Below are 23145 nucleotides of genomic sequence, written 5' to 3' on the forward strand. Positions count from 1 at the left end.
ATGCTGTGTTATGGATCTGCAGTATATTATGTGGTAGATTTATACTGGATTCCCGATACAATGTAACAGATAAGATGCTGTGTTATGGGTGTGCAGTATATTATGTGGTAGATTTATACTGGATTCCTGATACAATGTAACAGATAAGATGCTGTGTTATGGGTCTGCAGTATATTATGTGGTAGATTTATACTGGATTCCTGATACAATGTAACAGATAAGATGCTGTGTTATGGATCTGCAGTATATTATGTGGTAGATTTATACTGGATTCCTGATACAATGTAACAGATAAGATGCTGTGTTATGGATCTGCAGTATATTATGTGGTAGATTTATACTGGATTCCCGATACAATGTAACAGATAAGATGCTGTGTTATGGATCTGCAGTATATTATGTAGTAGATTTATACTGGATTCCCGATACAATGTAACAGATAAGATGCTGTGTTATGGATCTGCAGTATATTATGTGGTAGATTTATACTGGATTCCTGATACAATGTAACAGATAAGATGCTGTGTTATTGATCTGCAGTATATTATGTGGTAGATTTATACTGGATTCCTGATACAATGTAACAGATAAGATGCTGTGTTATGGATCTGCAGTATATTATGTGGTAGATTTATACTGTATTCCTGATACAATGTAACAGATAAGATGCTGTGTTATGGATCTGCAGTATATTATGTGTAGATTTATACTGGATTCCTGATACAATGTAACAGATAAGATGCTGTGTTATGGATCTGCAGTATATTATGTGGTAGATTTATACTGGATTCCCGATACAATGTAACAGATAAGATGCTGTGTTATGGGTGTGCAGTATATTATGTGGTAGATTTATACTTGATTCCTGATACAATGTAACAGATAAGATGCTGTGTTATGGGTCTGCAGTATATTATGTGGTAGATTTATACTGGATTCCTGATACAATGTAACAGATAAGATGCTGTGTTATGGATCTGCAGTATATTATGTGGTAGATTTATACTGGATTCCTGATACAATGTAACAGATAAGATGCTGTGTTATGGATCTGCAGTATATTATGTGTAGATTTATACTGGATTCCTGATACAATGTAACAGATAAGATGCTGTGTTATGGGTCTGCAGTATATTATGTAGTAGATTTATACTGGATTCCTGATACAATGTAACAGATAAGATGCTGTGTTATGGATCTGCAGTATATTATGTGTAGATTTATACTGGATTCCTGATACAATGTAACAGATAAGATGCTGTGTTATGGATCTGCAGTATATTTTGTAGTAGATTTATACTGGATTCCTGATACAATGTAACAGATAAGATGCTGTGTTATGGATCTGCAGTATATTATGTAGTAGATTTATACTGGATTCCCGATACAATGTAACAGATAAGATGCTGTGTTATGGATCTGCAGTATATTATGTAGTAGATTTATACTGGATTCCCGATACAATGTAACAGATAAGATGCTGTGTTATGGGTCTGCAGTATATTATGTGGTAGATTTATACTGGATTCCTGATACAATGTAACAGATAAGATGCTGTGTTATGGGTCTGCAGTATATTATGTGGTAGATTTATACTGGATTCCTGATACAATGTAACAGATAAGATGCTGTGTTATGGATCTGCAGTATATTATGTGTAGATTTATACTGGATTCCTGATACAATGTAACAGATAAGATGCTGTGTTATGGATCTGCAGTATATTTTGTAGTAGATTTATACTGGATTCCCGATACAATGTAACAGATAAGATGCTGTGTTATGGATCTGCAGTATATTATGTGGTAGATTTATACTGGATTCCTGATACAATGTAACAGATAAGATGCTGTGTTATGGGTCTGCAGTATATTATGTGGTAGATTTATACTGGATTCCTGATACAATGTAACAGATAAGATGCTGTGTTATGGATCTGCAGTATATTATGTGGTAGATTTATACTGGATTCCTGATACAATGTAACAGATAAGATGCTGTGTTATGGATCTGCAGTATATTATGTAGTAGATTTATACTGTATTCCTGATACAATGTAACAGATAAGATGCTGTGTTATGGGTCTGCAGTATATTATGTGGTAGATTTATACTGGATTCCTGATACAATGTAACAGATAAGATGCTGTGTTATGGATCTGCAGTATATTATGTGTAGATTTATACTGGATTCCTGATACAATGTAACAGATAAGATGCTGTGTTATGGATCTGCAGTATATTTTGTAGTAGATTTATACTGGATTCCCGATACAATGTAACAGATAAGATGCTGTGTTATGGATCTGCAGTATATTATGTGGTAGATTTATACTGGATTCCTGATACAATGTAACAGATAAGATGCTGTGTTATGGGTCTGCAGTATATTATGTGGTAGATTTATACTGGATTCCCGATACAATGTAACAGATAAGATGCTGTGTTATGGGTCTGCAGTATATTATGTGGTAGATTTATACTGGATTCCTGATACAATGTAACAGATAAGATGCTGTGTTATGGGTCTGCAGTATATTATGTGGTAGATTTATACTGGATTCCCGATACAATGTAACAGATAAGATGCTGTGTTATGGGTCTGCAGTGTATTATGTGGTAGATTTATACTGGATTCCTGATACAATGTAACAGATAAGATGCTGTGTTATGGGTCTGCAGTATATTATGTGTAGATTTATACTGGATTCCTGATACAATGTAACAGATAAGATGCTGTGTTATGGGTCTGCAGTATATTATGTGGTAGATTTATACTGGATTCCTGATACAATGTAACAGATAAGATGCAGTGTTATAGATCTGCAGTATATTATGTGGTAGATTTATACTGGATTCCTGATACAATGTAACAGATAAGATGCTGTGTTATGGATCTGCAGTATATTATGTGGTAGATTTATACTGGATTCCTGATACAATGTAACAGATAAGATGCTGTGTTATGGATCTGCAGTATATTATGTGGTAGATTTATACTGGATTCCCGATACAATGTAACAGATAAGATGCTGTGTTATGGGTCTGCAGTATATTATGTGGTAGATTTATACTGGATTCCTGATACAATGTAACAGATAAGATGCTGTGTTATGGATCTGCAGTATATTATGTGTAGATTTATACTGGATTCCTGATACAATGTAACAGATAAGATGCTGTGTTATGGGTCTGCAGTATATTATGTGGTAGATTTATACTGGATTCCTGATACAATGTAACAGATAAGATGCTGTGTTATGGATCTGCAGTATATTATGTAGTAGATTTATACTGGATTCCCGATACAATGTAACAGATAAGATGCTGTGTTATGGGTCTGCAGTATATTATGTGGTAGATTTATACTGGATTCCTGATACAATGTAACAGATAAGATGCTGTGTTATGGATCTGCAGTATATTATGTGTAGATTTATACTGGATTCCTGATACAATGTAACAGATAAGATGCTGTGTTATGGGTCTGCAGTGTATTATGTGTAGATTTATACTGGATTCCCGATACAATGTAACAGATAAGATGCTGTGTTATGGATCTGCAGTATATTATGTGGTAGATTTATACTGGATTCCTGATACAATGTAACAGATAAGATGCTGTGTTATGGATCTGCAGTATATTATGTGGTAGATTTATACTGGATTCCTGATACAATGTAACAGATAAGATGCTGTGTTATGGATCTGCAGTATATTATGTAGTAGATCTATACTGGATTCCTGATACAATGTAACAGATAAGATGCTGTGTTATGGATCTGCAGTATATTATGTGGTAGATTTATACTGGATTCCTGATACAATGTAACAGATAAGATGCTGTGTTATGGATCTGCAGTATATTATGTGGTAGATTTATACTGGATTCCTGATACAATGTAACAGATAAGATGCTGTGTTATGGATCTGCAGTATATTATGTAGTAGATCTATACTGGATTCCTGATACAATGTAACAGATAAGATGCTGTGTTATGGGTCTGCAGTATATTATGTGGTAGATTTATACTGGATTCCTGATACAATGTAACAGATAAGATGCTGTGTTATGGATCTGCAGTATATTATGTGTAGATTTATACTGGATTCCTGATACAATGTAACAGATAAGATGCTGTGTTATGGGTCTGCAGTATATTATGTAGTAGATTTATACTGGATTCCCGATACAATGTAACAGATAAGATGCTGTGTTATGGATCTGCAGTATATTATGTAGTAGATTTATACTGGATTCCCGATACAATGTAACAGATAAGATGCTGTGTTATGGGTCTGCAGTATATTATGTAGTAGATTTATACTGGATTCCCGATACAATGTAACAGATAAGATGCTGTGTTATGGGTCTGCAGTATATTATGTAGTAGATTTATACTGGATTCCCGATACAATGTAACAGATAAGATGCTGTGTTATGGATCTGCAGTATATTATGTGGTAGATTTATACTGGATTCCTGATACAATGTAACAGACAAGATGCTGTGCTATGGATCTGCAGTATATTATGTGGTAGATTTATACTGGATTCCTGATACAATGTAACAGATAAGATGCTGTGTTATGGGTCTGCAGTATATTATGTGGTAGATTTATACTGGATTCCTGATACAATGTAACAGATAAGATGCTGTGTTATGGATCTGCAGTATATTATGTGGTAGATTTATACTGGATTCCTGATACAATGTAACAGATAAGATGCTGTGTTATGGGTCTGCAGTATATTATGTGGTAGATTTATACTGGATTCCTGATACAATGTAACAGATAAGATGCTGTGTTATGGATCTGCAGTATATTATGTGGTAGATTTATACTGGATTCCTGATACAATGTAACAGATAAGATGCTGTGTTATGGATCTGCAGTATATTATGTGGTAGATTTATACTGGATTCCTGATACAATGTAACAGATAAGATGCTGTGTTATGGATCTGCAGTATATTATGTGGTAGATTTATACTGGATTCCTGATACAATGTAACAGATAAGATGCTGTGTTATGGATCTGCAGTATATTATGTGTAGATTTATACTGGATTCCTGATACAATGTAACAGATAAGATGCTGTGTTATGGATCTGCAGTATATTATGTGGTAGATTTATACTGGATTCCTGATACAATGTAACAGATAAGATGCTGTGTTATGGGTCTGCAGTATATTATGTGGTAGATTTATACTGGATTCCTGATACAATGTAACAGATAAGATGCTGTGTTATGGATCTGCAGTATATTATGTGTAGATTTATACTGGATTCCTGATACAATGTAACAGATAAGATGCTGTGTTATGGATCTGCAGTATATTATGTGGTAGATTTATACTGGATTCCTGATACAATGTAACAGATAAGATGCTGTGTTATGGGTCTGCAGTATATTATGTGGTAGATTTATACTGGATTCCTGATACAATGTAACAGATAAGATGCTGTGTTATGGATCTGCAGTATATTATGTGGTAGATTTATACTGGATTCCTGATACAATGTAACAGATAAGATGCTGTGTTATGGATCTGCAGTATATTATGTGTAGATTTATACTGGATTCCTGATACAATGTAACAGATAAGATGCTGTGTTATGGATCTGCAGTATATTATGTGGTAGATTTATACTGGATTCCTGATACAATGTAACAGATAAGATGCTGTGTTATGGGTCTGCAGTATATTATGTGGTAGATTTATACTGGATTCCTGATACAATGTAACAGATAAGATGCTGTGTTATGGATCTGCAGTATATTATGTAGTAGATTTATACTGGATTCCTGATACAATGTAACAGATAAGATGCTGTGTTATGGATCTGCAGTATATTATGTGGTAGATTTATACTGGATTCCCGATACAATGTAACAGATAAGATGCTGTGTTATGGATCTGCAGTATATTATGTGGTAGATTTATACTGGATTCCTGATACAATGTAACAGATAAGATGCTGTGTTATGGATCTGCAGTATATTATGTGTAGATTTATACTGGATTCCTGATACAATGTAACAGATAAGATGCTGTGTTATGGATCTGCAGTATATTATGTGGTAGATTTATACTGGATTCCTGATACAATGTAACAGATAAGATGCTGTGTTATGGATCTGCAGTATATTATGTGGTAGATTTTTGCTTGCATATTAGATTTTGAGCTGTGAGATGTAGGTCGCAGGGATGGAGGATGGGAATCCATTCACTGACAGGAAGCGCAGTGCCTGAAAATTGCAACAATATTGACACAATCTATAACAGAAAGTTCCAGAACTGTCCAAGACGGGAAAATCGCACTTTGCTAGAAAACTCCTTGAAGCAAAGTGGAGTCTGTGCCTCTACTAATTGTAAGGGGAGGAGCTTAGACTGCCAGGTGCAAGTAGTCACCCAGCTTTCCCAGAAGCAGATATACATCTTACCTTTATCTAGTGTGATTCAAAGAATTATGTAACAGATTTTAGGGATATGCTCTTCCATCCAGAGTACAGAGGCTGCGGAATGTGGAGTAGCCCTTTAAGAATGACCTCCATTGCCTTCATGACAGTGTGGCAGGTTACTAAGCCGCGTCCTGGGAAGGGTTAATGGTGCAGCTGCTTATTAGCCGCTGGTTCAGAACAAAAGACGAGTTCAGAGAGAGGGGAATCCGCTCCAGAAAATAAATTGTTTTTAATAAAGAGGGAGCACTTTATCTCCGCCGCGAGCTACCGGGCACCGCCATTGTTACCCGACCCAAACCCCCCCCCCCCCCCATGTATGTGTGTATGTGTGTATGTGTCTGTATCTGTATCTGTATCTGTATCTGTATCCACAAGTCATCAAAATATACCACCACCTACTGGTCACATGGAGTACTGCACCTGTACAGAACATAAGAGAACCGGTCACCAGGAATGTGATTTCTAGCTGGTGACAGGTTCCAATAGCCTCTGCTGTGCCTGTTCCGCATTCTGTATCATTACTTTATAATAGTTTATTTTACATTACCTGGCTCCCTGCCAGCAGCGTGTGTCCAGGGGCAGCTGCAGTCTTTGTGTGCCTGTGTCTCCTCTCCTCCAGAGGGAAGGATGAGGAGACATAGAGGGGCACATTCACTAAGACTAGTGCAAACTGCACTAAAGGGGTTTTGCCTGTTTATAATGCAGCATGCGCCAGATTCATGAAGATCCTGCACCAGAAATCATGAATCTGTCACTTTCCTGCACTGGCCCAGCAGAGTTCACCAACTTTTTTGTTGTGCACCTTTAACATAAGGCGTGCGACAGACTTAATGGGACTTATTTACTAAGGTCCCGCGGCCACATCCGTCGGGTTTTCCGGCATTTTCGAGAGAAGATCCGACGGATTCGGACAACGTGCTGCAAGACACGCACATACATGCACCAGGAAGAAGAAGGTGAACTCCTGGGACCTGAGCGGGGAAGCGGCACATGCAGGATATCTGGCGCACGATCTTAGTGACTCCCCGCACAGCGCATTATACACGGACAATGCACTTACATGCACCAGGAAGAAGAAGGTGAACTCCGGGGACCTGAGCGGGGAAGTGACACATGCAGGATATCGGGTGCAGGATCTTAGTGACTCCCCGTACAGCGCATTATACACGGACAATGCACTTACATGCACAAGGAAGAAGAAGGTGAACTCCGGGGACCTGAGCGGGGAAGCGACACATGCAGGATATCAGGCGCAGGATCTTAGTGACTCCCCGCACAGCGCATTATACACGGACAATGCACTTACATGCACCAGGAAGAAGAAGGTGAACTCCGGGGACCTGTGCGGGGAAGCCACACATGCAGGATATCGGGTGCAGGATCTTAGTGACTCCCCGCACAGCGCATTATACACGGACAATGCACTTACATGCACCAGGAAGAAGAAGGTGAACTCCGGGGACCTGAGCGGGGAAGCGACACATGCAGGATATCGGGCGCAGGATCTTAGTGACTCCCCGCACAGCGCATTATACACGGACAATGCACTTACATGCACCAGGAAGAAGAAGGTGAACTCCGGGGACCTGAGCGGGGAAGCGACACATGCAGGATATCGGGCGCAGGATCTTAGTGACTCCCCGCACAGCACATTATACACAGACAATGCACTTACATGCACCAGAAAGAAGAAGGTGAACTCCGGGGACCTGAGCAGAGAAGCGACACATGCAGGATATCGGGCACAGGATCTTAGTGACTTCCCACACAGCGCATTATACACGGACAATGCACTTACATGCACCAGGAAGAAGAAGGTGAACTCCGGGGACCTGAGCGGGGAAGCGACACATGCAGGATATCTGGCACAGGATCTTAGTGACTCCCCGCACGGCACATTATACACGGACAATGCACTTACATGCACCAGGAAGAAGAAGGTGAACTCCGGGGACCTGAGCGGGGAAGTGACACATGCAGGATATCGGGCGCACGATCTTAGTGACTCCCTGCACAGCGCATTATACACGGACAATGCACTTACATGCACCAGGAAGAAGAAGGTGAACTCCGGGGACCTGAGCGGAGAAGCGACACATGCAGGATATCAGGCGCAGGATCTTAGTGACTCCCCGCACAGCGCATTATACACGGACAATGCACTTACATGCACCAGGAAGAAGAAGGTGAACTCCGGGGACCTGAGTGGGGAAGTGACACATGCAGGATATCGGGCGCAGGATCTTAGTGACTCCTCGCACAGTGCATTATACACGGACAATGCACTTACATGCACCAGGAAGAAGAAGGTGAACTCCGGGGACCTGAGCGGGGAAGTGACACATGCAGGATATCGGGCGCAGGATCTTAGTGACTCCTCGCACAGCACATTATACACGGACAATGCACTTACATGCACCAGGAAGAAGAAGGTGAACTCCGGGGACCTGAGCGGGGAAGCTACACATGCAGGATATCGGGGGCAGGATCTTAGTGACTCCCGCACGGCACATTATACACGGACAATGCACTTACATGCACCGGTAACAAGAAGGTGAACTCCGGGGACCTGAGCGGGGAAGCGACACATGTAGGATATCAGGCGCACAATATTGGTGAATTGCGACAGGACCAGGTAAGTAAATTTGCCCCAATGTCTGACTTTGCATGAGTTTGGCACAGGGTCCGGTTGAGCACAGGAATGTCCCCTAATTTGTGTTGCATGATGCCCAGTGCAGCTGCGCCACAAAAGGGTTGCATGCGCCAGAAATGTGTCTCAGACACTTCTTATACCTGTGAAAGCAGTTTGCACCAAAGAACGTGCAAAGCCCTTAGTAAGTGTGGTCCACAGACTGCTGCACTAACCCTCAGGACTCACCACACGCTGCTGGCATGGACCCGGATAATGTGAAATAAACTTATAGAAAGTACTGAAAGGATTCAGAATTCTGACAAAAGCATTTTTAAAATCAGCATAGCACAGGCTACTGGAACCTGTCACCAGCTAAAATCACGTTTCCTGGTGACAGGTTCACAACTGTATTCACATATACATATGTATAATATATGTACAGCTTTTATGACCTGGGATCTCCTGTATATAGTTCTATATGTACAGCTGCCATACATTATGTTAATTCTGTTCACAGCATGACATGGATTTTTTCATTATTTTGATTATATAATTATGAATATTTATATATGACTTTATAGAATTAGTAATCATCTATTTGTTTATATTACATTTATACTTCTTAGAATTGATATTGTTGGCGGTAACACAATGTCATATATTGTAATGTGGGTTTCACTGAGAGCTATAATCACTGCAGATCTGAGGATAATTGAGTGTGATATTAGGAGCCAGGACGAGGGCAGCTCTAGGAGATACATATTTCCACCAGCAGAATAGTGAGTGCAGCTCTGGAGGATGTAACTCAGGATAACTAATGTCATGTATGTATGTACACAGTGACTGCACCAGCAGCAGAATAGTGAGTGCAGCTCTGGAGTATAATACAGGATGTAACTCAGGATCAGTACAGGATAAGTAATGTCATGTATGTACACAGTGACTGCACCAGTAGCAGAATAGTGAGTGCAGCTCTGGAGTATAATACAGGATGTAACTCAGGATCAGTACAGGATAAGTAATGTCATGTATGTACACAGTGACTGCACCAGTAGCAGAATAGTGAGTGCAGCTCTGGGGTATAATACAGGATGTAACTCAGGATCAGTACAGGATAAGTAATGTCATGTATGTACACAGTGACTGCACCAGCAGCAGAATAGTGAGTGCAGCTCTGGGGTATAATACAGGATATAACTCAGGATCAGTACAGGATCAGTAATGTCATGTATATACACAGTGACTGCACCAGCAGCAGAATAGTGAGTGCAGCTCTGGTGTATAATACAGGATGTAACTCAGGATCAGTACAGGATAAGTAATGTCATGTATGTACACAGTGACTGCACCAGCAGAATAGTGAGTGCAGCTCTGGGGTATAATACAGGATGTAACTCAGGATCAGTACAGGATAAGTAATGTCATGTATGTACACAGTGACTGCACCAGCAGCAGAATAGTGAGTGCAGCTCTGGGGTATAATACAGGATGTAACTCAGGATCAGTACAGGATAAGTAATGCCATGTATGTACACAGTGACTGCACCAGCAGCAGAATAGTGAGTGCAGCTCTGGGGTATAATACAGGATGTAACTCAGGATCAGTACAGGATAAGTAATGTCATGTATGTACACAGTGACTGCACCAGCAGCAGAATAGTGAGTGCAGCTCTGGAGTATAATACAGGATGTAACTCAGGATCAGTACAGGATAAGTAATGTCATGTATGTACAGTGACTGCACGAGCAGCAGAATAGTGAGTGCAGCTCTGGGGTATAATACAGGATGTAACTCAGGATCAGTACAGGATAAGTAATGTCATGTATGTACACAGTGACTGCACCAGCAGCAGAATAGTGAGTGCAGCTCTGGGGTATAATACAGGATGTAACTCAGGATCAGTACAGGATAAGTAATGTCATGTATGTACACAGTGACTGCACCAGCAGCAGAATAGTGAGTGCAGCTCTGGGGTATAATACAGGATGTAACTCAGGATCAGTACAGGATAAGTAATGTCATGTATGTACACAGTGACTGCACCAGCAGTAGAATAGTGAGTGCAGCTCTGGAGTATAATACAGGATGTAACTCAGGATCAGTACAGGATAAGTAATGTCATGTATGTACACAGTGACTGCACCAGCAGCAGAATAGTGAGTGCAGCTCTGGAGTGTAGTACAGGACATGAATACTATTGAGTAGCTACATTCACACGTGGAGCGTCGCCTCTCCTGTTGGCTCTGTGATCAGTTTGTATGTTGGTGACGATCCCTCCGCATGCGCTGCGCTCCTCAGACAATAACACAGATGTTGTCACTTAATCTTTGCCCCCTGATGCATCATCCGTACTCCGGGGACGGGCGGCAGTCAGCCCTGCAGGTGGGATTAGCTTCTTGCAGGTGGTCCGAGGAGCGGAGATGTCGCCTGCAGTAGACAGTAGAATTGCAGTAATTATGTCAAGTCCCTCAAAATCTTATTCTTCTTAAAAGACATTAACCCCTTACAGTCAAACACAACTCCCTACACCCTGTGCACACCGTGGGTTACTCTCTCCTCTGTTACTGGAGCGACGTCATACCCGTGTGGCTGTGCCTGGTACTGCAGCCCCCCTTATGGAATGGGTCATGATACCAGCCCAGTCATACTCGTATGGATATTACTGTGCCTGGTGCTGAACCCAGCGCTGTTACCCCTTCATTCTAGTGATTGCTGGTTACCACGGAGATGATGTTCCTCCAATCCTACAACATTGACCTCTCCTGAAGATCATCTGTTTTGTCAGGAGGGCTCCTTGATGCCACCCACATCTTTCTGGTAGGTTTATTATAGGAGACAGCTTTTAAGGTAACTGCTAGATAAGCAATTGTCCAATATAATCTGCAGAGTGGATCAGGGGTCCGCGGTGTCTGGTGGAGTCTGGTCACTCTTAACACTTCACCTCCCGAGCTGTCATCCATCGTCAGCCCCCGCGAAGGGCCTCAGGGAGAGGACGATTTGTTTGCATTTTTCAGAAGACAAAGTGACAGAGGAGAGAGAAAATGTAAGAGAGAGTGGGGAAAGACAGAAGAATGAGGAGAGAGAGATCTCCCGAGGCTAGGACTCTGCTCAGTGACTGACAGCTGACATGAGACTGACATCAGACCCGTGCACGCTCCAGGAATGTAAGATATGAGCAGAAGGGGAAGACACCGGCAGATCAATGGTTAACAAGGCAAGAAAGATGATTGTGGTGTAAGCAATGGCGCCACCTGGTGTTCACAGTGTGTATGAATGCGCAAGGCCTCCTAATGAGCGCAGTGCTGGTGGACACACATGCTTTGTCCCCCTCCATAAGAAATAGACTCTTTGCCTGCTTGTCAGGAGAGGAGCAGAGCCTCTGCAGAACATGGCTGTATGCTGAAAAGATATTGTATTGTCAGCTGTCAGAAGGGAGAGGAGACTGATTCTATTCAGATCCTGCCATCTTACTAATTTAAGGGGGCACATGAAAGTATACGAGTCTGCCAGAAGGGGAAGGAGACTGATTCTATTGAGATCCTGCCATCACTAGCATGTTAGAGGCACATGAAAGTATACAAGTCTGTAAGAAGGGACTATAGTGTTGTCTGCCAGAAGGGGAAGGAGACTGATTCTATTGAGATCCTGCCATCACTAGCATGTTAGAGGCACATGAAAGTATACAAGTCTGTAAGAAGGGACTATAGTGTTGCCTGCCAGAAGGGGAAGGAGACTGATTCTATTGAGATCCTGCCATCACTAGCATGTTAGAGGCACATGAAAGTATACAAGTCTGTAAGAAGGGACTATAGTGTTGCCTGCCAGAAGGGGAAGGAGACTGATTCTATTGAGATCCTGCCATCACTAGCATGTTAGAGGCACATGAAAGTATACAAGTCTGTAAGAAGGGACTATAGTGTTGCCTGCCAGAAGGGGAAGGAGACTGATTCTATTTAGATTCTGCCATCAGCGGAATTTTAGGGGGCACATGAAAGTATACAAGTCTGTAAGACGACACTATAGTGTTGCCTGCCAGAAGCGGAAGGAGACCGATTCCCTCTTTAGCACCCAGGGGAGAATGTGGGAGAAGAGCACCTGCGGCTTATGGCCTTATAGTAAAATCCCCCCTGCTGGAATTATGTATTGAGCGACATTTATTGAAGAGGACCTGTCACCTGTAAAAACTGCACTAGGAGCCGATTACTAAAGCTAGTCGCTCCTAGTGCTACAGCAGAGGCCGCAGTGTTACACCGCTAGCGTTATCAGAAACCTCCGATAACGCTAACAAACACTGCAGCGCTGTACCCTAGAAAACACCCGCTTCACCCGGCATTTTCCAGTGTACAGCGCAGCGGTGGTTGTAAGCGTTATCGGAGGTTCCCGGTAACGCTATCATTGTAACACTACTGCGTCTGTAGTTGGAAGAGGTTAGGGAGCAGGGAGAGGGTGAGACAGTACAACAGCCTGTGAAGCTACACCATGGAGGTTTCTGGTAGCGCCCCCCAGTGTCCTTCTGGGTCATTAGCATAATTGATATTAGAAGGAAGGAGGCCATGGAGAACACATATAAGAAGATCACACAGTCCCTGGCTGGATCTATGGGTAATGTCCATGGTGTATCAGGACCACTGGGTCAGTGCTTTGTTTACAAGCCTTCATCCTGGTGGTAAATGTCCTTTAATTGTGACAACCAGTAATTCTGACAATGAACAAGTTGTGACCCAAATAGGAGAGGAGCTAAACATCAGGTTGGCCAGGTCAGTTTTTGGACAAAAGCAGCCCTGTAAATCTACAGCATGGAGGGGCTCTGGTAACATCCCCAGGGCCATTAGCATCATTTGAAAAGTTGATTTTCGAAGAGACCATGGGTAGGAACTATAAGCAGATATCACAGTCCCGGTGCCTGGATCTATGAGTAATGTCCCTGGTCTATCAGGATGGAGTTTGATGGGAGGAAGTACTGACTACATTTAGCTTGTTTATAGTCTGTTACCATGGAGACACATAGCTTGTTACACTGTGAACACAATTTCTCGATTTCTTTTTTAATTAATTACTTATTTTGTTTTCCTTCATTAATTTTAGTATTTGTTTCCGGAGTGCTCCTCCAGGACATGGTTTCTCCCGTTCTATTATCACCATATTAGGGAATTTCTCACGCCGGTACTGATCCGGCCTCCCCTCATGGTTCTAATTCTCTTGCGGCCGCGTAAACCGCACAATAGCTGGACGCCTCGTCGTTTGCCGAGACAGAGAAAATATTGCTTTATCTTTCTATATTTGACTAATATTATTTCACAGCGTCCAAATAATAGGCGGCACTGTCTGCTTTGTTGTGTTTTTCCCTTCTGCGGAGGACAGGCGGGGCGGTGTCTGAGGGCGAGGAGGGAAGCGCACCGCGGGGGGCGCTGTTTCTCCGGCCGCAGAGATCGGAGGTCCCTTGGCAAGGACCTGGATAGAATAACATTGTGCGGCTTGTAGAGAACATTGAGTCACATGATTGTAACAAGCGGGGCTTTGTGCACCGCGCCGCGCGCTCTTCTCTCCTCCACTTATTTTTCTCTCTCTCTCTCTCTTTTTTCTACTAATTTGGCAGGGCAGTCGGCAGCCCCTTGGTGATGGACCCCAACAGCATCTGCAGGAAAACCAAGCGCCTGGCCGGCAAACAGGCCGAGCTGTGCCAGACCGAACCCGAGATCGTAAGCGAGGTGGCCAAGGGAGCCAAGATGGCGGTGCGGGAGTGTCAGTACCAGTTCAGGTCCAGGAGGTGGAACTGCACCAGTCACAACAAGTATTTTGGAAAGATCCTGCAGCAAGGTAACCAAATTCATGTCAGCGCCCCCCCGAGGAGCTGGAGATTAAGTGCAGTAATGGTTGTATCTGCCCCCGGGCCGGAGTCATCAGCGCTGGTTCTGGAAGAGACTATTGTTATATTATTGTGGTGACTAAGAGCTGGAGAAGGAGGCGATGACAGAAGATTTCCAGGAAAGATACTAAGACATGAACACTACAGGAGACAACTGCTTATATAGCAATTACTTTATATGATACATGTCACAACTACAACTCCCAGAGCAGCCTGACAGCAACATCAGTGCTAGGAGCTAAATACTATGTAACCAATGCATTGTAACAAACATTTTGCTGCACCATATTACAGCACTGAGGACAGGTAGTATGTCACAGTACAGATAATACACACAGTGATGTCACAGTACAGAGATAATACACACAGTGATGTCACAGTACAGGGATAATACACACAGTGATGTCACAGTACAGAGATAATACACACAGTGATGTCACAGTACAGATAATACACACAGTGATGTCACAGTACAGAGATAATACACACAGCGATGTCACAGTACAGGAATAATACACACAGTGATGTCACAGTACAGATAATACACACAGTGATGTCACAGTACAGGGATAATGCACACAGTGATGTCACAGTACAGGGATAATACACACAATGATGTCACAGTACAGAGATAATACACACAGTGATGTCACAGTACAGGGATAATACACACAGTGATGTCACAGTACAGGGATAATACACACAGTGATGTCACAGTACAGGGATAATACACACAGTGATGTCACAGTACAGGGGATAATACACACAGTGATGTCACAGTACAGAGATAATACACACAGTGATGTCACAGTACAGGGATAATACACACAGTGATGTCACAGTACAGGGATAATACACACAGTGATGGCACAGTACAGGGGATAATACACACAGCGATGTCACAGTACAGGGATAATACACACAGCGATGTCACAGTACAGGGATAATACACACAGTGATGTCACAGTACAGGCATAATACACACAGTGATGTCACAGTACAGGAATAATACACACAGTGATGTCACAGTACAGGGATAATACACACAGTGATGTCACAGTACAGGAATAATACACACAGTGATGTCACAGTACAGGGATAACACACACAGTGATGTCACAGTACAGGATAATACACACAGATATGTCACAGTACAGGGATAATACACACAGTGATGTCACAGTACAGGGGATAATACACACAGTGATGTCACAGTACAGAGATAATACACACAGTGATGTCACAGTACAGGGATAATACACACAGTGATGTCACAGTACAGGGATAGTACACACAGTGATGTCACAGTACACACAGTGATGTCACAGTACAGGGATAATACACACAGTGATGTTATAGTACAGGGATAATACACACAGTGATGTTATAGTACAGGGATAATACACACAGTGATGTCACAGTACAGATAATACACACAGTGATATCACAGTACAGAGATAATACACTCAGTGATGTCAAAGTACAGAGATAATACACACAGTGATGTCACAGTACAGGTATAATACACACAGTGATGTCACAGTACAGAGATTATACACACAGTGATGTCACAGTACAGAGATAATACACACAGCGATGTCACAGTACAGGGGTAATACACACAGCGATGTCACAGTACAGGGGTTATACACATAGTGATGTCACAGTACAGGGATACTACACACAGTGATGTCACAGTATAGAGATAATACACACAGTGATGTCACAGTACAGAGATAATACACACAGTGATGTCACAGTACAGGGATAATACACACAGCGATGTCACAGTACAGGGATAATACACACAGTGATGTCACAGTACAGGGATCATACACACAGTGATGTCACAGTACAGGGATAATACACACAGTGATGTCACAGTACAGGGATAATACACACAGTGATGTCACAGTACAGATAATACACACAGCGATGTCACAGTACAGGGATAATACACACAGCGATGTCACAGTACAGAGATAATACACACAGTGATGTCACAGTACAGGGATAATACACACAGTGGTGTCACAGTACAGAGATAATACACACAGTGATGTCACAGTACAGGGATAATACACACAGTGATGTCACAGTACAGGATAATACACACAGTGATGTCACAGTACAGGATAATACACACAGTGATGTCACAGTACAGGGATAATACACACAGTGATGTCGCAGTACAGAGATAATACACACAGTGATGTCACAGTACAGGGATAATACACACAGTGATGTCACAGTACAGGGATAATACACACAGTGATGTCACAGTACAGATATAATACACACAGTGATGTCACAGTACAGGGATAATACACACAGTGATGTCACAGTACAGATATAATACACACAGTGATGTCACAGTACAGATATAATATACACAGTGATGTCACAGTACAGAGATAATACACACAGTGATGTCACAGTACAGGGATAATACACACAGTGATGTCACAGTACAGAGATAATACACACAGTGATGTCACAGTACAGGGATAATACACACAGTGATGTCACAGTACAGAGATAATACACACAGTGATGTCACAGTACAGGGATAATACACACAGTAATGTCACAGTACAGGGATAATACACACAGTGATGTCACAGTACAGGGATAATACACACAGTAATGTCACAGTACAGAGATAATACACACAGCGATGTCACAGTACAGAGATAATACACACAGTGATGTCACAGTACAGGGATAATACACACAGTAATGTCACAGTCCTGAGATAATACACACAGTGATGTCACAGTACAGGGGATAATACAGTGATGTCACAGTACAGGGATAATACACACAGTGATGTCACAGTACAGGGATAATACACACAGCGATGTCACAGTACAGGGGATAATACACACAGTGATGTCACAGTACAGGGATAATACACAAAGTGATGTCACAGTACAGGGATAATACACACAGTGATGTCACAGTACAGAGATAATACACACAGTGATGTCACAGTACAGGGATAATACACACAGTGATGTCACAGTACAGGGATAATACACACAGTGATGTTACAGTACAGAGATAATACACACAGTGATGTCACAGTACAGGGATAATACACACAGTGATGTCACAGTACAGGGATAATACACACAGTGATGGCACAGTACAGGGGATAATACACACAGTGATGTCACAGTACAGAGAAAATACAACACCATAATGACCCCATAGTACCGGCTATAGATGCTATGTTTGTAGATACGTCCATTGTGTAATATATACAATAAATAAGGCGGCAGTATAATAATTGGTGGCCTGTGGTTGGTCTATGTACCAGATGTGCAAACAGTGTTCCAATTCACTGACAGCTGGCAGAGATGTTGGAGAATGATGAATGATGTCACTTCCCTGCTGCGGCTGGACAGAGCTCTGCACTGAGGGACATTTCCTTGCCACCGTTTACCTCTGTCTTGTCATCCGCATCTGATCCCATCGCTGCTGATACTTTCATTGCTAAAAATATCCTAAATTATTGGTTGCTGAGGAGGAAGCAGAAGTTTGGGAGCAAGCGGTGTCCTGCTGGGATCCCCTTCTTCCTGCCCCTGTCCTGCTGGGATCCCCTTCTTCCTGCCCCTGTCCTGCTGGGGTCCCCTTCTTCCTGCCCCTGTCCTGCTGGGATCCCCTTCTTCCTGCCCCTGTCCTGCTGGGATCCCCTTCTTCCTGCCCCTGTCCTGCTGGGGTCCCCTTCTTCCTGCCCCTGTCCTGCTGGGATCCCCTTCTTCCTGCCCCTGTCCTGCTGGGGTCCCCTTCTTCCTGCCCCTGTCCTGCTGGGGTCCCCTTCTTCCTGCCCCTGTCCTGCTGGGGTCCCCTTCTTCCTGCCCCTGTCCTGCTGGGTCCCCTTCTTCCTGCCCCTGTCCTGCTGGGGTCCCCTTCTTCCTGCCCATGTCCTGCTGGGTCACTTCTTCTTGACCCTATCCTGCTGGGGTCCCCTTCTTCCTGCACTTGCCCTGATGTGGTCCCCTTCTTCCTGCCCCTATCCTGCTAGGGTCCTCTCCCCTTCTTCCTGTCCCTGTCCTCGTGGGGTCCCTTCTTCCTGCCCCTGTCCTGCTGGGGTCCCCTTCTTCCTGCCCCTATCCTGCTGGGGTCCCCTTCTTCCTACCCCTGTCCTCGTGGGGTCCCTTCTTCCTGCCCATGTCCTGCTGGGTCACTTCTTCCTGCCCCTATCGTGCTGGGTCCCCTTCTTCCTGCCCCTGTCCTGCTGGGGTCCCCTTCTTCCTGCCCATGTACTGCTGGGTCACTTCTTCCTGCCCCTATCCTGCTGGGATCCCCTTCTTCCTGCCCCTGTCCTGCTGGGGTCCCCTTCTTCCTACCCCTGTCCTCGTGGGGTCCCTTCTTCCTGCCCATGTCCTGCTGGGTCACTTCTTCCTGCCCCTATCCTGCTGGGTCACTTCTTCCTGCCCCTGTCCTGCTGGGGTCCCCTTCTTCCTGCCCATGTCCTGCTGGGTCACTTCTTCCTGCCCCTATCCTGCTGGGATCCCCTTCTTCCTGCCCCTGTCCTGCTGGGGTCCCCTTCTTCCTGCCCCTGTCCTGCTGGGTCACTTCTTCCTGCCCCTGTCCTGCTGGGGTCCCCTTCTTCCTGCCCCTGTCCTGCTGGGGTCCCCTTCTTCCTGCCCCTGTCCTGCTGGGTCACTTCTTCCTGCCCCTGTCCTGCTGGGGTCCCCTTCTTCCTGCCCATGTCCTGCTGGGTCACTTCTTCCTGCCCCTATCCTGCTGGGGTCCCCTTCTTCCTGCCCATGTCCTGCTGGGTCACTTCTTCCTGCCCCTGTCCTGCTGGGTCACTTCTTCCTGCCCCTATCCTACTGGAGTCCCCTTCTTCCTGCCCCTGTCCTGCTGGGATCCCCTTCTTCCTGCCCCTGTCCTGCTGGGGTCCCCTTCTTCCTGCCCATGTCCTGCTGGGTCACTTCTTCCTGCCCCTATCCTACTGGAGTCCCCTTCTTCCTGCCCCTGTCCTGATGTGGTCGCCTTCTTCCTGCCCCTATCCTGCTGGAGTCCCCTTCTTCCTGCCCCTGTCCTACTGGGGTCCCCTTCTTCATGCCCCTGTCCTACTGGGGTCCCCTTCTTCCTGCCCCTGTCCTGCTGGGGTCCCCTTCTTCCTGCCCCTGTCCTACTGGGGTCCCCTTCTTCCTGCCCCCTACTTCGTCTCTGACAGGACAGGGGCAATAACGGGGAACAAAAGCCAGGTCAGAGGTAATATTGAGGTGCTCTGAGGATAATTCTTGCACTGTACAGCAGGATTATTTAGGTATTATGTGGTGCATGACAGATGTGCACTGTAATTGTCCTTAGGACCTCCGGGGAAGTTCCTGACCCAATCCTGCCCAGAATAGATCCAGTACATGCAGGTCCTGGCCCGTTACTGGGCATCACTACTAATCCCGCTACCTCTAAAGATAAAGGATCAGTATAAAGTGTGATACAAAGGGGCAGATTTACTTACCCGGTCCATTCGCGATCCAGCGGCGCGTTCTCTGCGGAGGATTCGGGTTCGGTCGGGATTTATGAAGGTAGTTCCTCCGACGTCCACCAGGTGGCGCTGCTGCGCTGAAGTTCCCCGGAACGCACTGGAGTTCACCGGCTCGGGCTGAGTGAAGGTAAGTGCAAGCTCCGCGGCGGTTTTTCCGAATGCGTTGGGTTTTCGTTTGGCCACACCGCCCGATTTCCGTCGTGTGCATGCCGGCGCCAATGCGCCACAATCCGATCGCGTGCGCCAAAAACCCCGGGACAATTCAGGGAAAATTGGCGCAAATATAACGGGTAACGCGTCGGGAAAACGCGAATCGGGCCCTTAGTAAATGACTCCCATTGTCTGATCACCCCCGGAGAGGGTACATCATCCCTGAGACCAGGGGGGTCTGTCCTAAAATATGTGCTGTAAACCCTTGTAAGGGCACCTGAAGCCCCTTCCCATCAGACAAATCCCAGGGAGGCATCAATGGTGGATGAAAGGATTAGGGGATGAAGAGGAGTCGTGACCCCTAGGATGCCGTGTGACAGGGAGACCGCCAGAGATACTTGTACCCCGGGGGTCCCAGACTATTAAACATTCTCTGTATATTGAAGCCGCACATTGTTAATGACTTCATCACATCTATGGGGGGACACGTCTCAGCAGTAATCCGGGGGCTCAGAGGAGAGGGAGCACGAGGCACAAGGACCCCTAATGTCCCAGCAGCTATTTGCATCTGAGGCTGCGTCATCTGTCATACTCCTGCCACAGTCAAAGCTGCATCAAAAGTCTTTGCTTTGCTATTCTGAATCCACTACTTTTAAGGGAACCTGTCAGTAGGGGTAACAGTAGAGGAGACAGGAAGTGTTAGGTATTGTCCCTGGAGACGTGTGTAATCATACCCATATTGTGCATGTTGTTAGTAGCAGCAGGGCTGTGAATTGATATTTCTAGATCATAGCTTCTCCAAGTGCATTAGGGGGCACGTCCCCTCACACTGCTGTGCTCTGTGCTCTCTGCAGCCAGTTCTGGGTATTGTTCCTGGAGAGATGTGTGATCAGAGCTTTGTGTTTGCTATTAGTAGCAGCAGGACTGTGATATATAGATTTAAATTCCAAGACTATAGCTTCTCCAAGTGCACCGGGGATGCTCACACTGCTCATCTGCTTAATGCTGTAGTATTCAACCAGACACCTGTTACATCTTTTGCATAGAGGAGGAGGGTGGAGCAGTTTAATGCATAGAGCCAAGAGCACAGCAGTGTGAGGACACACCCTCAGAGCACTTGGAGAAGCTACAGTCCTGGAATATAAATTCATATTTCACAGTCCTGCTGCTACCGACAACATGCACAAAGGATAACGTGTTGATTAGTGGGGTCCAACTTCTGGACTCCCATTGATTAGGTAAAAAGGGGTCCAGTTTTTCTCAGGTCAGCATGCGCACTGCCACTCCATCCATTCCATACGAGAGGAGGTAGTACAGCGTACAGCTCTCCCCGATAATCCCACACATAGGAGCTCATCTTCAGCCATTAGGGAACAGGATCCTCATTCTTAGGATCATTGGAGGTTATGCCAAGTTGGAACAACCCGTTAAATAGAATGGAACTGAGATGCAATACCATACAAGCCCTGTGATCAGGTGTGGCACTGTTCTGGGGAGACAACAGCCATGTTATCCTAATAGGGGACAACCTGCTGCTGGAGGACTCTTGGATGAGTTATGGGGTCACTGGAGCCTGTATACTGGTCCTGACAAATGCAGGACACGGGCCACATATAGTAGTACCCCTGCAGGTGGGGCCTCCGTGCAGCGCACCCAGAGCTCCTCACACCTTCCTACATCCAGATGCAATCCTTCTCCATAGAACATTTTTTCTCCTATTTGATGGACATAAAAAGTGCGTTTGTAAAGTGAAAGGAATGTCCCCGACGCCTTCCTCAACGTCTGCTCCCTGACTGATAATGTAGCCTTAGGGGACCTGCTAAATCATCCGCAGAGAAGCTCCACAGCCATGGCTTCCAACTCTCCAGCTGTCACAAGACTACAACTCCCAGCATGCCCTCACAGCCAATGTATGCAGAGAGTGGGAGAGGAACGGGTTGGAGACTCTTCTTAGTACACTCATAGAACATGGCTTGTACCAGACGCCCGGAGTATGACTGTCAGGGTCTCATTCAGGAATATCTGTATTGGGGGGAAAACCCCTTTCAATTATTCCTGATGGCTTCCCACTTCCACCACTAGAGGGAGCTCAGGAGCTTACTGTTGATACATTGACAATACAGTATTCTATTGGCTGTTGAGCTCCCCCTAGTGGTGAATACAGGCAGCATTTTATTGGATCTTTACCATTTTAGTAAGATAACGTTTTTAGATCTAATTTTGCATTAAAATACTCTGTTTTTGAAAATAGTTATTTTTTTTATATGCAAAGATCCACAACATTATACAATGGGCATCTGCAAGTGATGGCACCACTACTGCCACTAGTAGTATGACAGTGAGGACTAAAGGGGTTATCCCACTAAGGAAACTAATTCATCATCCACACCATGGAGTATAAATGTCAGATGCCGGTGGTCCGCCTGAGAGAACTGAAGACCAGCATTGTCCTCGTGCTAGCCCCCTCCATCTCGATTAATGGAGGTCCTGCCTATTGTGTACTGGAGTACATCCTGCTT

The 23145-nt window shown here is 44.4% G+C and overlaps 1 protein-coding gene across 4 annotated transcripts in view; it reads left to right on the top strand.

Moving 5' to 3' along the window:
* WNT6 (Wnt family member 6) overlaps positions 1–23145 on the top strand; it is a 216551-nt gene that overhangs the window by 179020 nt on the left and 14386 nt on the right. For 3 of the 4 annotated variants that reach the window (XM_072122325.1, XM_072122324.1, XM_072122326.1), the window contains exon 2: positions 14698–14918. In XM_072122325.1, coding sequence (XP_071978426.1) covers positions 14720–14918 — 199 coding nt within the window. In that variant the 5' untranslated portion in view covers positions 14698–14719. The remainder of the gene's footprint in view (positions 1–14697; positions 14919–23145) is intronic. The other variant, XM_072122327.1, reaches the window with a different exon arrangement.

The sequence above is a fragment of the Engystomops pustulosus genome, chromosome 8, assembly GCF_040894005.1.
Source record: "Engystomops pustulosus chromosome 8, aEngPut4.maternal, whole genome shotgun sequence".
In the NCBI taxonomy this organism is placed as follows: Eukaryota; Metazoa; Chordata; class Amphibia; order Anura; family Leptodactylidae; genus Engystomops; species Engystomops pustulosus.